At 42.8% G+C, this 13,300-nt stretch overlaps 1 protein-coding gene across 4 annotated transcripts in view; it reads right to left on the bottom strand.

Moving 5' to 3' along the window:
* LOC123994664 (putative adenosylhomocysteinase 3) overlaps nucleotides 1–13,256 on the bottom strand; it is a 49,000-nt gene extending 35,744 nt beyond the window's left edge. For 2 of the 4 annotated variants that reach the window (XM_046297538.1, XM_046297541.1), the window contains exon 1: nucleotides 12,866–13,255. In XM_046297538.1, the coding sequence (XP_046153494.1) occupies nucleotides 12,866–13,186 (321 nt within the window). In that variant the 5' untranslated portion in view covers nucleotides 13,187–13,255. Of the gene's footprint in view, nucleotides 1–12,865 lie in introns of all 4 variants that reach the window. The other 2 variants (XM_046297540.1, XM_046297539.1) reach the window with 2 other exon arrangements.
* Between the last annotated feature and the right edge of the window lie 44 nt (nucleotides 13,257–13,300).

Genomic DNA, 13,300 nt, shown 5'->3' with positions numbered 1-13,300 from the left:
CTTTCCAGCACACAATGACCATCAACCCACGGGAAGTGCGGTAAGTCAGCAGAAACGTCTTGGTTTGGTTCACACTATTGTTTGCCTACAGCAGAAGACTGAGGCATCGAGAGAGTGGGGCGACGTCGGGTGAACACAGCGTGAGTGAACGAGTGCGTGACAAAACATCTTTCTAAGGCCATTAACAACCACTGCGATAATCAGTCGGAGACTCGAGTGCACTGATTGGGCACCGTGCCAAAAACACACACTCGCATCCCTACTGAGTGTCCAAGGCAGGCTGAGAAACACGAACGCTAGACATTCGTATCGTTACGATATCTATTTTGGGAAAATGTATCTGCACCGGTGATCAAATGCGAGTTGTCCTACTGCGTGTGGCGGACAAAAGATAGTGTGTTGGTCACAAACGGCTGAAATAGAAAAGCCCTCGAGTGATGTCTTTCCTAGTGGTTTGACTGATGTGCATCAACAAACTAGTTCCAGGAGCTATTCAAAATCAGATGCAATAACAGAGGATATGAGAACCAAGGCTTCAAAACAAATAGGTGTCCATGTATGCCGATGACTCAAGTTTTGTATCAAGTCCGCAAGCTAGATCCCTGCAATGTCTCATTGAAGATCTAGATAACTTTTCTGGACTAAAAACCTAATTATGATACGTGTACAATATTACGCAGTGGAGCTTTAATTTTTAAAAAAAATACTACTTTTAAATTACCCTGCAGTTTACCTATAAAATGTGCTGATGGTGAAGTAGACATGCTTGGTATTCATATCACAAAATGTAGAAAATAAGCTCTCCACAATGAATTTCAATAGAAAACTTGTGAAAATAGACAAGATCCTGCAACCATGGAGGTAAATACCTGTCTATTTATGGGAAAATTACCCTGATTAAATCCTTAGTCATTTCTCAGTTTACTCACTTACTTACTTATGGAGTTGCCTACACCTGATGATTTGTTTTTCAAATCATATGAGCAAAAGATATTTTGCTTTATCTGGGATCCTAAACCAGACAGCATAAGGCGTGCCTATCTACAGCTGAAGTTGGAAGTTTACATACAATTAGATTGGAGTCATAAAACTCGTTTTTCAACCACTCCAAAAATTTCTTGTTAACAAACTAGTTGTGGCAAGTCGGTAAGGACATCTACTTTGTGCATGACAAGTAATTGTTCCAACAATTGTTAACAGACAGATTATTTCACTGTATCCAAAATGTGGGTCAGAAATGTACATACATTAAAATGACTGCGCAGTTAAACAGCTTGGAAAATTCCAGAAAATTGTCATTGTTAGGCTAATTGACATCATTTGACTCAATTGGAGGTGTACATGTGGTCCTTCTGTAGCTCAGTTGGTAGAGCATGGCGCTTGTAACGCCAGGGTAGTGGGTTCGATCCCCGGGACCACCCATACGTAGAATGTATGCACACATGACTGTAAGTCGCTTTGGATAAAAGCGTCTGCTAAATGGCATATATTATTATTATATTATTATTATATATTATTATTATATTCAAGGCCTACCTTCAAACTCAGTGCCTTTTTGCTTGACATCATGCTGGAGGAAAGAGATACAAAAGTATCTATATCCACAGTAAAAACAAGTCCTATATCGGCATAACTTGAAAGGCCACTCAACAAGGAAGAAGCCACTGTTCCAAAACCACCATAAACAAAAACAGACAAAGGTTTGCAACTGCACATGGGGACAGCGATTGTACTTTTTGGAGAAATGTTCTCTGGTCTAATGAAACAAAAATAGGAATGTTTGGCCACAATGACCATTGTTATGTTGGAGGAAAAAGGGGGATGCTTGCAAGCTGAAGAACACCATCCCAACCGTGAAGCACGGGGGTGGTAGCATCATGTTATGGGGTGCTTTGCAGCAGGAGGGACTAGTGCACTTCACAAAATAGATGGCATCATCAGAGGGGGGAATTAGGTGGACATATTGAAGCAACATCTCAAGACATCAGTCAGGAAGTTAAAGCTTGGAAAGAAAGAAATGCTGAAATAAATCACTCTACTATTTTCTGACATTTTACATTCTTAAAATAAAGTGGTAATCCTAACAGACCTAAAACAGGGAATTGTCAGGAATTGTGAAAAACCGAGATTAAATGTATTTAGCGAAGGTGGGTGGAAAATAGCCGACTTCAACTGTACAGAATGAATATGAATTGGGTGGGTTGAGATTATTAAATATAAAAGCACTAAACATCTGAAAGGTTCACTTACTCAAAAAGTTTTACTTGAACCCTAAATGGTTCTTCAGTAGATTACAAAAAAAAACTCCGTTGTTTAAAAATGGCCTTTTTGCAGATTGCCATGTCTCAATTTCATCCCTCTGAAAATATGTCATATTTGTTCTAACAATGATTATGGCTGAACTCAAATGTGCTGGTGGATAAAATACCTGTATTTATGGGAAAGGGGTATTTTGTTCTTAACACTACCATTCCAATTTACAATATAATTTATGTATTTCATGGAGTTGAACAGGAAGCTAGGTTCAATCCAAGAGCACAACCAATTGATTGCAGCATTAACCTCAAAATGGAGGAGGCGGGTGGTAGCGAGAGGAGGTAGGGAACTGGTCTGTCTGCCCAATATAAAGAATCAAAACTGGCGGAGGAATAAAAATAGCATAAATAGGAAAGTATACCAGCTTCATTTGAGGACCAGGATGTTGACAACTGTGCCATACAGACTGCAAAATAATTGGGAAAAGATTTTTGATGTACCAATTCCATGGTACGGGGTATGAGTTGATGTATAAAATGATGCAAGATTCAAGACTTCATGCTTTTCAGCTAAAATGATTATATAGAATTCTTGCCACCAACAAAATGTTGACCCTAGAAATAGTACTGTTGGGAGATTGAGAGACCGGGTCAATCAAATACTAATACTCTTAGTAAAAGTATTTATCTGTGGGTTCTATAGATTAAAAATTGTACGTTAAACATCACAGCATAGTTGAGAGCTGTGCTAACAATTAGCCTTTTAAAATGAACTTGGATAAGCTAACACAACGTGCCATTGGAACACAGGAGTGATGGTTGCTGATAATGGGCCTCTGTACGCCTATGTAGATATTCCATAAAGAATCTGCCGTTTCCAGCTAGGTTAGTCATTTACAACATTAACAATGTCTACACTGTATTTCTGATCATTTTGATGTTATTTAAAAAAAAAGGGGACAACATTTTTTTGCTTTTCTTTCAAAAACAAGGACATTTCTAAGTGACCCCAAACTTTTGAACGGTAGTGTATGTTCCGTAGCAATCCAAAGAGGGCGGGCGGCAGAGATCGGTGGGATGGGCTGAGGGAAGCGGAGGGTTGGGATGTGCAATGCGAAGACGCGTGTAGAGCGGAGATGCTGTGCGGGAAATAGAAGTGGTGGTCAAAGATAAGTCCAAATTAAAACATGGTAAAAAGTAAGTTGAATGACACTGAGGGGCAGCGTTTATACAGCTAATGCCGGGTTTGCCGGAGGCTGATGTCGTGCAGGTGTTTGTACACATTCAAATACACGCATACTCAGACACGTAATTGTGCCAAGACATGCACTAAAACATATACAGTTGGCATTGCTGTTATGATTTTAGTTGTCCTTGATAACCTTTGTTTGCTGTTGTCTTCTGTCTGTTTATTTTTCCACTTTAGTTAATTTTCTTGGTTGTTGGTGCATGGGCGGGGGGTTAATTGAATATTTATGTATTTTTTTCTTCTTGGTTTTCTTCTTGGACTGTGGGAGGGGTCAAATGGTTGAGGGACAGCTATTGGGGAACTGGGGGTGTGGGGGGGGGGGGGTCTTGGAGGGTTCAGGTTCACTTTGTTGGCCTGGTGGGAGATCTGTCAATGTGCCCTTGAGCAGGGCATTGACCCCGGATGCTTCTGTGTGTCGCTCTGAATGGGAGTCTGTTGTGGTGTAGTTGTCGAGCGGCTTCACTGCAAGTATAATTGTGTGTTTCGGATATTCAATCAATTCAATAATAAAATAAAAAATTCCAGGAGCTCCCGAAGACCGGCCTGAAGTGAGTAGGTAAAACCCATGAGGATCTTTCCAGCTCAGAGAGCTGACGTGAGCACTACACCAACAGATCTAGTCCCCATCCCCCACTTTACAGCTTTGTCCTCCAACCATCCTCCATGTTAATGAACACCGCATCACATGCACGGCTCTCCTTGAAGCCCCACTGGTGCGTGTCTTTCTCAACTGGGCCCTATCTTATTGACACAGGCCTCGATCTCTGGTTTCTGGGGGTGGCCCTGGCCAAAGACCTTTGCTGGATGTTCAATCTTATTCACAATCTTTAGCCAACAGTTAATGGATAATGTAGGACCAAGCACGAGTGACTTATCTATAAACTCTTTTCCACTAGAATGGCCAGGACAAGGCCTGATTTAGTGTGCAAGACAAAGAGATACTTACTTATGCCTCCAATCCATCCTAGTTTATGACTTTACTGTCAAATGGAGGCCCCCCGAGTAGGAGAGGCCCCCGAGTAGGAGAGGCCCCGAGTAGGAGGCCCCCCCGAGTAGGAAAGGCCCCCCCGAGTAGGAAAGGCCCCTTCATTGTGAAGTAACATCTTAACAGAAATGTGAAAAAAAAGACAGAAGCAGTCTCTCATGAGGCATGCCGTGCGAGTCAGCTTCAAACTTCACACTGTCGTGCTACCAAAGACAGTCCAGTATGACGGGCAGAAACAGCTTCTCCAATAGAAATCCCCAATCACGCTTGTAAGTATTGTCATGGCAATGTTGATGTGAGTGTAGCAAAATGCATGTGCTTCTAGTTCCGACCGTGCAGTAATACCTAACAAGTAATCTAACAATTTCACAACAACTACCTTATACACAAGTGTAAATTAATTAATAAGAATGTGTGTGTAACTGGTGTAACAGAATCAGGTTTGTAGGCCTCCTTGCTCGCACACGCTTTTTCAGATCTCCCGGCAAATTTTCTAAGGGATTGAGGTCAGGGCTTTATGATTGCCACTCCAATACCTTGACTTTGTTGTCCTTAAGCCATTTTGTCACAACTTTAGAAGTATGCTTGGGGTCATTGTCCATTTGAAAGACCCAATTGCGACCAAGCTTTAACTTTGGAAGGTATAGGAGGCAGCATTTTCACTTTTGGATAAATAGCGTGCCCAACTTCAACTTCCTGCTACTCATGCAAAGAATAGGATATGCATGTTATTAGTAGATTTTGATAGAAAACACTCTGAAGATTCTAAAATGTTTGAATCATGTCTGTCAGTATAACAGAACTTAGGTAGCAGGCAAAACCCCGAGGACTAACCGTTCAGAATTCTTTTCTTTTTTTAGGTCTCTGTCTGTTCACTGAGTTCTCATTAGGAAACGATATTTCTTAGGAACTTGTTTTCAGTTCCTACCGCTTCCACTGGATGTCACCAGTCTTTGGAATTTGCTTGAGGTTATTCATTTGTGCAATGAAGAAGTACGGCCATTTAGGAATTACGTAACACTGTTGAGAGTTGCGCAAGACTTGAAAAGTAGCTTGGTTTGTTGTCTTCCTGTATTGAACAGATAGACCAGTCTTCAATTTGATCGATTATTAACATTTAAAAATACCTAAAGTTGTATTACAAAAGTAGTTTGAAATGTTTAGGCAAAGTTTACAGGAAACTTTTGAAATATTTGTAGTGACGTTGCGCAATTTGGAAGCTGTTTTTTTCTGTATCAAACGCGGCAAATAAATGGACATGTTGGATATATATGGACGGAATTAATTGAACAAAAGGACCAATTGTGATGTTTATGGGACATATTGGAGTGCTAACAAAAGAAGCTCGTCAAAGGTAAGGCATGTTTTATATTGTATTTCTGCGTTTTGTGTAGCGCCTGCAGGGTTGAAATATGCTACCCTCTGTTTACTGTTGTGCTATCATCAGATAATAGCTTCTTATGCTTTCGCCGAAAAGCCTTTTTAAAATCTGACATGCTGGCTGGATTCACAACGAGTGTAGCTTTAAATTAGGATCTTACATGTGTGATTTAATGAGACTTAGATTTTTATATAAATTTATTTGAATTTGCTGCGCTGCATTTTGCCTGGCTTTTGGCCAAGTGGGACACAAGCGTCCCCTATACCATAAGAAGTTAACTTCCTGACTGATCTTTTGAGATGTTGCTTCAATATATCCACATACTTTTCCTTCCTCACAATGCCATCTATTTTGTGAAGTGCACCAGTCTCTTCTGCAGCAAAGCACCCCCACAACATGATGCTACCACCCCCGTACTTCATGGTTGGGGTGGTGTTCTTCGGCTTGCAAGCCTCCCCCTTTTTCCTCCAAACATAACGATGGTCATTATGGCCAAACAGTTCTATATTTATTTCATCAGACAAGAGGACATTTCTGCAAAAAGTACGATCTTTGTCCCCATGTACAGTTACAAACCGTAGTCTGGCTTTTTTGGAGCAGTGGCTTCTTCCTTGCTGGGCGTCCTTTCAGGTTATGTTGATATAGGACTTGTTTTACTGTGGATATAGATAATTTTGTACCCGTTTACTCCAGCATCTTCACAAAGGTCCTTTGCAGTTGTTCTGGGATTGATTTGCACTTTTCGCACCAAAGTACGTTAATCTCTAGGAGACCGAATGCGTCTCCTTCCTGAGCGGTATGGCGGCTGCGTAGTCCAATGGTGTTTATACTTGCATACTATTGTTTGTACAGATGAACGTGGTACCTTCAGGCGTTTGGAAATTGCTCCAAAGGACGAACCAGACAAGTGGAGGTCTACAATTTATTTTCTGAGGTCTTGGCTGATTTCTTTTGAGTTTCCCATGATGTCAAGCAAATAGGCACGGAGTTTGAAGGTGGGCCTTGAAATACATCCACAGATACACCGCCAATTGACTCAAATTATGTCAATTAGCCTATCAGAAGCTTCTAAAGCCATGACATCATTTTCTGGAAATTACTTATGTCGTGCAGAAAGTAGATGTCCTAACCGACTTGCAAAAACTATAGTTTGTTAACAAGATATGTGGGGAGTGGTTGAAATACAAGTTTTAATGACTCCAACCTAAAGAGTATGTAAACTTCCGACTTCAATTGTACATGTTTACCTCCAATACCTTGTACCCCTGCACATGGACTCCGTACTGGTACCCCTGCACAGCGACTCAGCACTGGTACCCTGTGTATACAGCCAAGTTAACGATAATTTATTCCTTGTTTTATTATTTTTCTTTCTGCATTGTTGGGAAGAGCCTGTAAGTAAGCATTCCACTGTTATTCTAAACCGGTTGTTTACAAAGCATGTGACAAATCAAATTTGAAGTTGTTTTTGACGAAAATGTAAATGTCAGTGTCACTTTAACGAGGTTGGAGTAATAACATGCTCAACTCCTTGGCTAGGTTGTGCCTTTAGATTGAGAAAATGAACTACTAAAAGGAAGAATTTTACACATCTCTCATTGACTTCTTGCTGCGCGAGCATTCCCAGAAGTCTCGTGATGTTGCGCCTCTGGGTTTAGAAACTCTGTGCTGCTACATTCTCCCCATCACAGGCCCCAGCTCTCAGGTGATAATCTCAGCAGCGTCACACTAGGGAATGAAGTCTTCATGGACCCAGAGTAGAACACAGTGGCTGATTGAACACAGGGATCAATGGATCTCCTAGTCCTTGAGCAAGGAGAAAAACAAGAGCCAGACATTCCCATATTACAGCCAAAATAGGCTACAGTACAAATGGTATATAGACCCAGAGTCCTCCTTTATTGTAGGCTACATTTGGGAATAGTGGTCAAATAACTGGGCAATGTCAAAAAAGCAATTGAAGTACTGGAGCCTGCTAGCCTTTTATGTAAGCATAATAAAGCATCTGCCAAGATATCTGCATTTTTATGACACAGGAGTGTTTGCCCTGTCGGTTGCTGCCCTTTCAAGGTCATTGTGATAATCCTCCTTCTGGCTACTCCTCCTGAATCCCTAGCGACATCATTGGAGCAGGCTGGGCTCTTCTCAGAGGGACAAAGCACTCAGGCTGTTAATCTGATGGAAGCGACGCTGGTGTCATAGAGCCCGTCTCAGATGAGGAAGGATCCCCGGGGTGGCTGCCAATGACCAGCACTGTCAGGGCCATGTCACGGCAGCCATGCCCAAAACTCATCTTCCTGACAGCAGAGGATAGATGGGCAAAAAGAGCAGGGAAAACACACTTCCCCGTGTATTTATTTATTAGGTAGAGACAGTATTATGTTTCCTTCTCCTACACTTTGGAACAGCAAGAAGCAGTAGGCTACAGGTCGTAATCCACAGGGCTAAAGAGAATCCTCTCCACTCAAACTCTCCCGGAGTAAGGGTCATGCCCCTTTTGATGTTCCAGGTTCAGAGGGTCAAAGGGCTTGACCTAAATCAATACCGAACGTCAGGTAATCAGGTTCCTGAGCCCCCCAAAAAATTATCAGAACATGTCTCCAAGACATTGGACATGCCTTGTTAACGGTGTTCCAACTCAATTCAAGGTACCAACTGCCCATAAACCCAGACGCTTTGCATTGAGTTCTTTACGAACCTGAACAGAACCCTTTTCGATACAGATCTGTCGGCAAGCCATTTAACCTACAGGTCTTGCCCAGCCCACAGTAAGCTCGTGACTCCTGTTAAGACCTCCACTTGAATTAAAATACCTTATGATGCTGGCGGACCTTTTCCTTGGGTCAGAGAGCAGGGCAGCGGGTGACCAGGGAGATTGTCCATGTAATCCGTGGCAGTCGTCAGCACCTACCCGTGGCAGTCATCAGCATCTGTAACTGGGCACTGCTTGTGTGTGTGTGTGTGGCGGCGAGGACGGGAACGTTCATTAGCAGCAGTTTTAGCCACACATGGCGCCGAAAGCTGAAACCTACCGCTGCTAATCCATTCTTCCTGGCAGGGGGCAGCGTATATTTCCCTGCTCCTTCCAGGAACATCATGATAGGTTGGCAGAGTCCATTGGGGGGGGGGGGGTTACGCGAATCACTCAGCCGGTCCGAAGGCTAACATCTGCCCACCTAGAGTGGGAGGCAAGCTGCTTAATCCCCCATGTGGTGACATGGTAAGGCATGGATTAGAACCAGCCGTCCATGCCACATACCATCAGCTCTACTGCTGCTCTCCATCTCAATGCCCTTTCTGCACTGAGGGATTCAACAGACCCAGCCTATATAACCATATATAAAAGCACACACATGCATTCAGCCTATAAATAGGCCTAAAACTTTGCATGCACGTTCCTGCTCCAATGCATGGCTACTTAGATGATTGTGAAGCGAGAGGACACAAAACAAGCTTATTGGCCGGTACAAATCTGTTTTCCCCTTCTGAAAATGATTTTGATGTTCAAGATGCAGTCTAAGTAGCTCACTTCATGTATAAAACGTAATACGGAATCTGTGCCATGGCGGATGGCACTAAATATTCACATGAAGGGTATTGCCGGTGGTCCCTTTAAGGACAGGTCACCACAACGAGCCAGATGCCATGCCGCAGCGGCCTCCTCTCCCTGCTGCTCGTAGGGTTCCTGGTCCTGCTGTTCTTATCAGACACAGAAGGCTGATGGACCATCTGTCATAAGCCAGTCCACTTTCCCTCCCTCTCTCGCTCGCTGTGTGACTGCTATTTTCCAGTCCTGTGTTCATAGTCACTGGGTTGGTGGCAGAATAGTGGGAGGGTGTTTTGTCAGATCTGTTGCCTATTTGGGGACAAGGAATTACAGTCGTATGAAAAAGTTTGGGCACCCCTCGAGGCTGCATAATAATTTACTCTGTTGTCACAGAAAATGATCACATTGGCATGCCATTCATTGTCTCATAAAAGCTGAGTACCGGGGGTATTGTCCAGACAAAGATTTTTAGTGTAGCAATATTAAGTTGTATGAAATTAAATCAGATGTGAAAAATAGGCTATGCAAAAATGTGGGCACCCTTGTCATTCTGTTGATTTGAATACCTGTGACTACTTAGCACTGATTAATTGGAACACACAATTGGTTTGGTGAGCTCATTAAGCCTTGAATTTCATAGACAAGTGCATCCAATCATGAGAAAAGGTATTTAAGGTGGCAAATTGCAAGTTGTTGTTCTCTTTGACTCTCCTCTGAAGTGGCAACATGGGGGCCTCAAAACAACTCTCAAATGACCTGAAAACAAAGATTGTTCAACATTCTGGTTCAGAGGAAGGCTACAAAAAGCAATCGCAGAGATTTAAGCTGTCAGTGTCCACTGTGAGGAACATAGTGAGGAAATGGAAGACCACAGGCACAGTTCTTGTTAAGGCCAGAAGTGGCAGGCCAAGTAAAATATCGGAGGCAAAGGCGAAGGATGGTGAGAACGGTCAAAAACAGCCCACAGACCACCTCCAAAGACCTACAACATCATCTTGCTGCAGATGGTGTCACTGTGCATCGTTCAACAATTCAGCGCACTTTGCACAAGGAGAAGCTGTATGGGAGAGTGATGCGGAAGAAGCCTTTTCTGCACACACGCCACAAACAGTCGCTTGAGGTATGCAAACGCACATTTGGACAAGCCAGCTTCATTTTGGAATAAGGTGCTGTGGACTGATGAAACAAAGATAGAGTTATTTGGTCATACCAAGGGATGTTATGCATGGAGGCAAAAGAACACAGCTTTCCAAGAAAAACACTTGCTACCCACAGTAACATTTGGTGGGGGTTCCATCATGCTGTGTGGCCAGTGCCGGTACTGGGAATCTCGTTAAAGTTTAGGGTCGCATGGATTCCACTCAATATCAGCAGATTCTTGGGAATAATGTTAAAGAATCAGTCAAAGTTACGCCGGGGCTGGATATTTCAACAAGACAACGACCCAAAACACTGCTCAAAATCTACCCGGGCATTTATGCAGAGGAACAAGTACAATGATCTGGAATGGCCATCCCAGTCCCCAGACCTGAATATCATTGAGAATCTGTGGGATGATTTGAAGTGGGCTGTCGATGCTCAGCAACCATCAAACCTAACTGGAGATGTTTTGTAGGAGGAGGAATGGTCCAAAATACCTTCATCCACAATGCAGACACTCATTAGAGGCTATGGGAAGCGTCTAGAGGATGTTATTTTAGCAAAAGGAGGCTCTACTAAATATTGATGTGATTTTTCTATTGGGGTGCCCAAATTTATGCACTCATCTCAATTTGTTTTGATGCATATTGCACATTTTCTGTTAATCCAATAAACCTAATTTCACTACTGAAATATTACTGTGTCCATCAGTTCTTTGATAGATCAAAATGAAATTGCGGATCCAAACACCCAATTATTTATAAATGGAAATCATGGAAATTGTCGGGGGTGCCCAAACTTTTTCATACGACTGGTTTATAGCAATGATGTACAATCTATGCTTTAGGGAGGGTCTGCACAAACATGGACACAAAAGTATGCATATGCTGTAATGTTGTATACCCAGTTATGACCCTACTTTATATCCTGAAGAGAGCACATCATTTTATTGCCACCTGTACATGAACTGCCTTACACAAGATTGATTTGAACACCTTTGATTAATAGCTTTATGACAGTGAGCACAGGCCATAAATCCTAAACAACCATTTATAGCGAGACTTCTTAGGCCTAGTCGACACCAGTCTTTTCAAGGAACTCTACTTATCAGAGAAGTTCTACTTTTCCTTGAACCTTGATCCCATTCTTCTCTTCAGATCAGAACTTTCCATGAGGCTGACGAGATAAGATTAATTGACGAGTGAGCTGAGAGCTTTGCCAACCTGTCCTGAGGGAGAGGTGTTGATACAGAACACACACAGGCCTAAATCTTCTGGTGATGTATAGCCACAGGAGAGCCTAGCAGAGTAAGCCTGAATGATGGAAACTCCCTTAAGTAGTCTATGTGATCTATTGCCAGGCTGAACGAGACAAGAAATAGGTGACAAAGGTGTGACAGACCCGCCAGAGGAGTCTGCTACTGTTGTGGTGAGGTTAAACTGGAGCGGTGGCAAAATAACAGTCATTGATAAAGTGATGTAGACTAGCTACCCACCAGAACGCTGCTTCCTTTCTGATCACACACACACACCACTGCTGTGCTCTACAGCTGAGCACCCCATGCAAATTCAGATCATCTCACAACAGCATTTAAAATCACTTCTTCAAACAGTCTTGGTTGAATGCATTTGACTACCATGACCACGATTTGACTAACGCTATTTTAGCTGTATTGTCATGGTCGTAAATGTGTGTCGAATGTCCATGAGCTACAATAGGGTTACAAAAACCAACATTTTGATGAACATGTGTGGACATCACATTATTACGTCGTCAGGACAAAATTGTGGCATGGGCGTGAGTGAGACTTGAAACGCGTTAACAAAACCTTCACCAGGTAGAATGCAGATGCCATTAAAGTTCAATCTGGACCAGCTACTTTGTTCACAGCTTCCTTGCTAGTTTACCTACACGTAGTTGTTCCAACATCGGCATCTCACAGCGCCACGACAGCGCATCGTTAACGTTAAATTATAGTTAGTGGGTAAGTTTAGACAGCAATTTGCTAGGGTCTGTGGCTGCGCCCATGAACACAATATCCTTTAAAATATGATAACTAACGTTGCCGTTACTTGCTGATACGATTTTATTTAAAAAAAAAACTTGTCTGACTAGAGAACAAGACTAGTCAGGTAACAGCAAAAGTGCTTTTTATTACTCGCTTAAAGCTACAGCCATCGTCACACAATGCCAGGTTTCTAGCTGGCTGGCTAGCTAGTTAGCATTGCAAACAAAACACAAACCTCGCATCTGCCTGGAGCAGAATACCATAATATAATACCAACATCCCATTTACGTTCGCCCTCACCTTTTTCAATCTTGGGGCCTCTGCCACCGTACCGTCGCGATTTACGAAAGCTTCTCCACCGTTTTGTTGGGGATCTGTCCGTTTCATCGCGGACGCCTGCGGCATCTTAGTGTTCGGGGTGAGAAAACCAGGACTCGTGTCCCCGGTTTTTACCATCGGCTCCATCGTTGGGGTAGTAGCCGAAGTAGCTTTTGGTTCGTTTTCAACCATCCCTTTGTCATCTGCCTTTGGTGTCAGAGGCGATTCGGGTGTTAATTCTTTGTCGGGGACGTCTTTTAATTCGACCTCGGCCATTTTCGCTGCCAAAACCTGGACTGACATCGCTGCTATTTCGCGAAGTCCTTTTCCCAACACATAACAAGGCGACGGATTGTGAGCGGCGGAGTACTGATTAAAAGCAAGGCATTGTGGTCTTCGTCGTTTTCAAGTCTCAAA

The sequence above is a fragment of the Oncorhynchus gorbuscha genome, linkage group LG14, assembly GCF_021184085.1.
Source record: "Oncorhynchus gorbuscha isolate QuinsamMale2020 ecotype Even-year linkage group LG14, OgorEven_v1.0, whole genome shotgun sequence".
NCBI lineage: Eukaryota > Metazoa > Chordata > Actinopteri > Salmoniformes > Salmonidae > Oncorhynchus > Oncorhynchus gorbuscha.
This window is presented reverse-complemented; position numbering and strand designations above follow the sequence as displayed.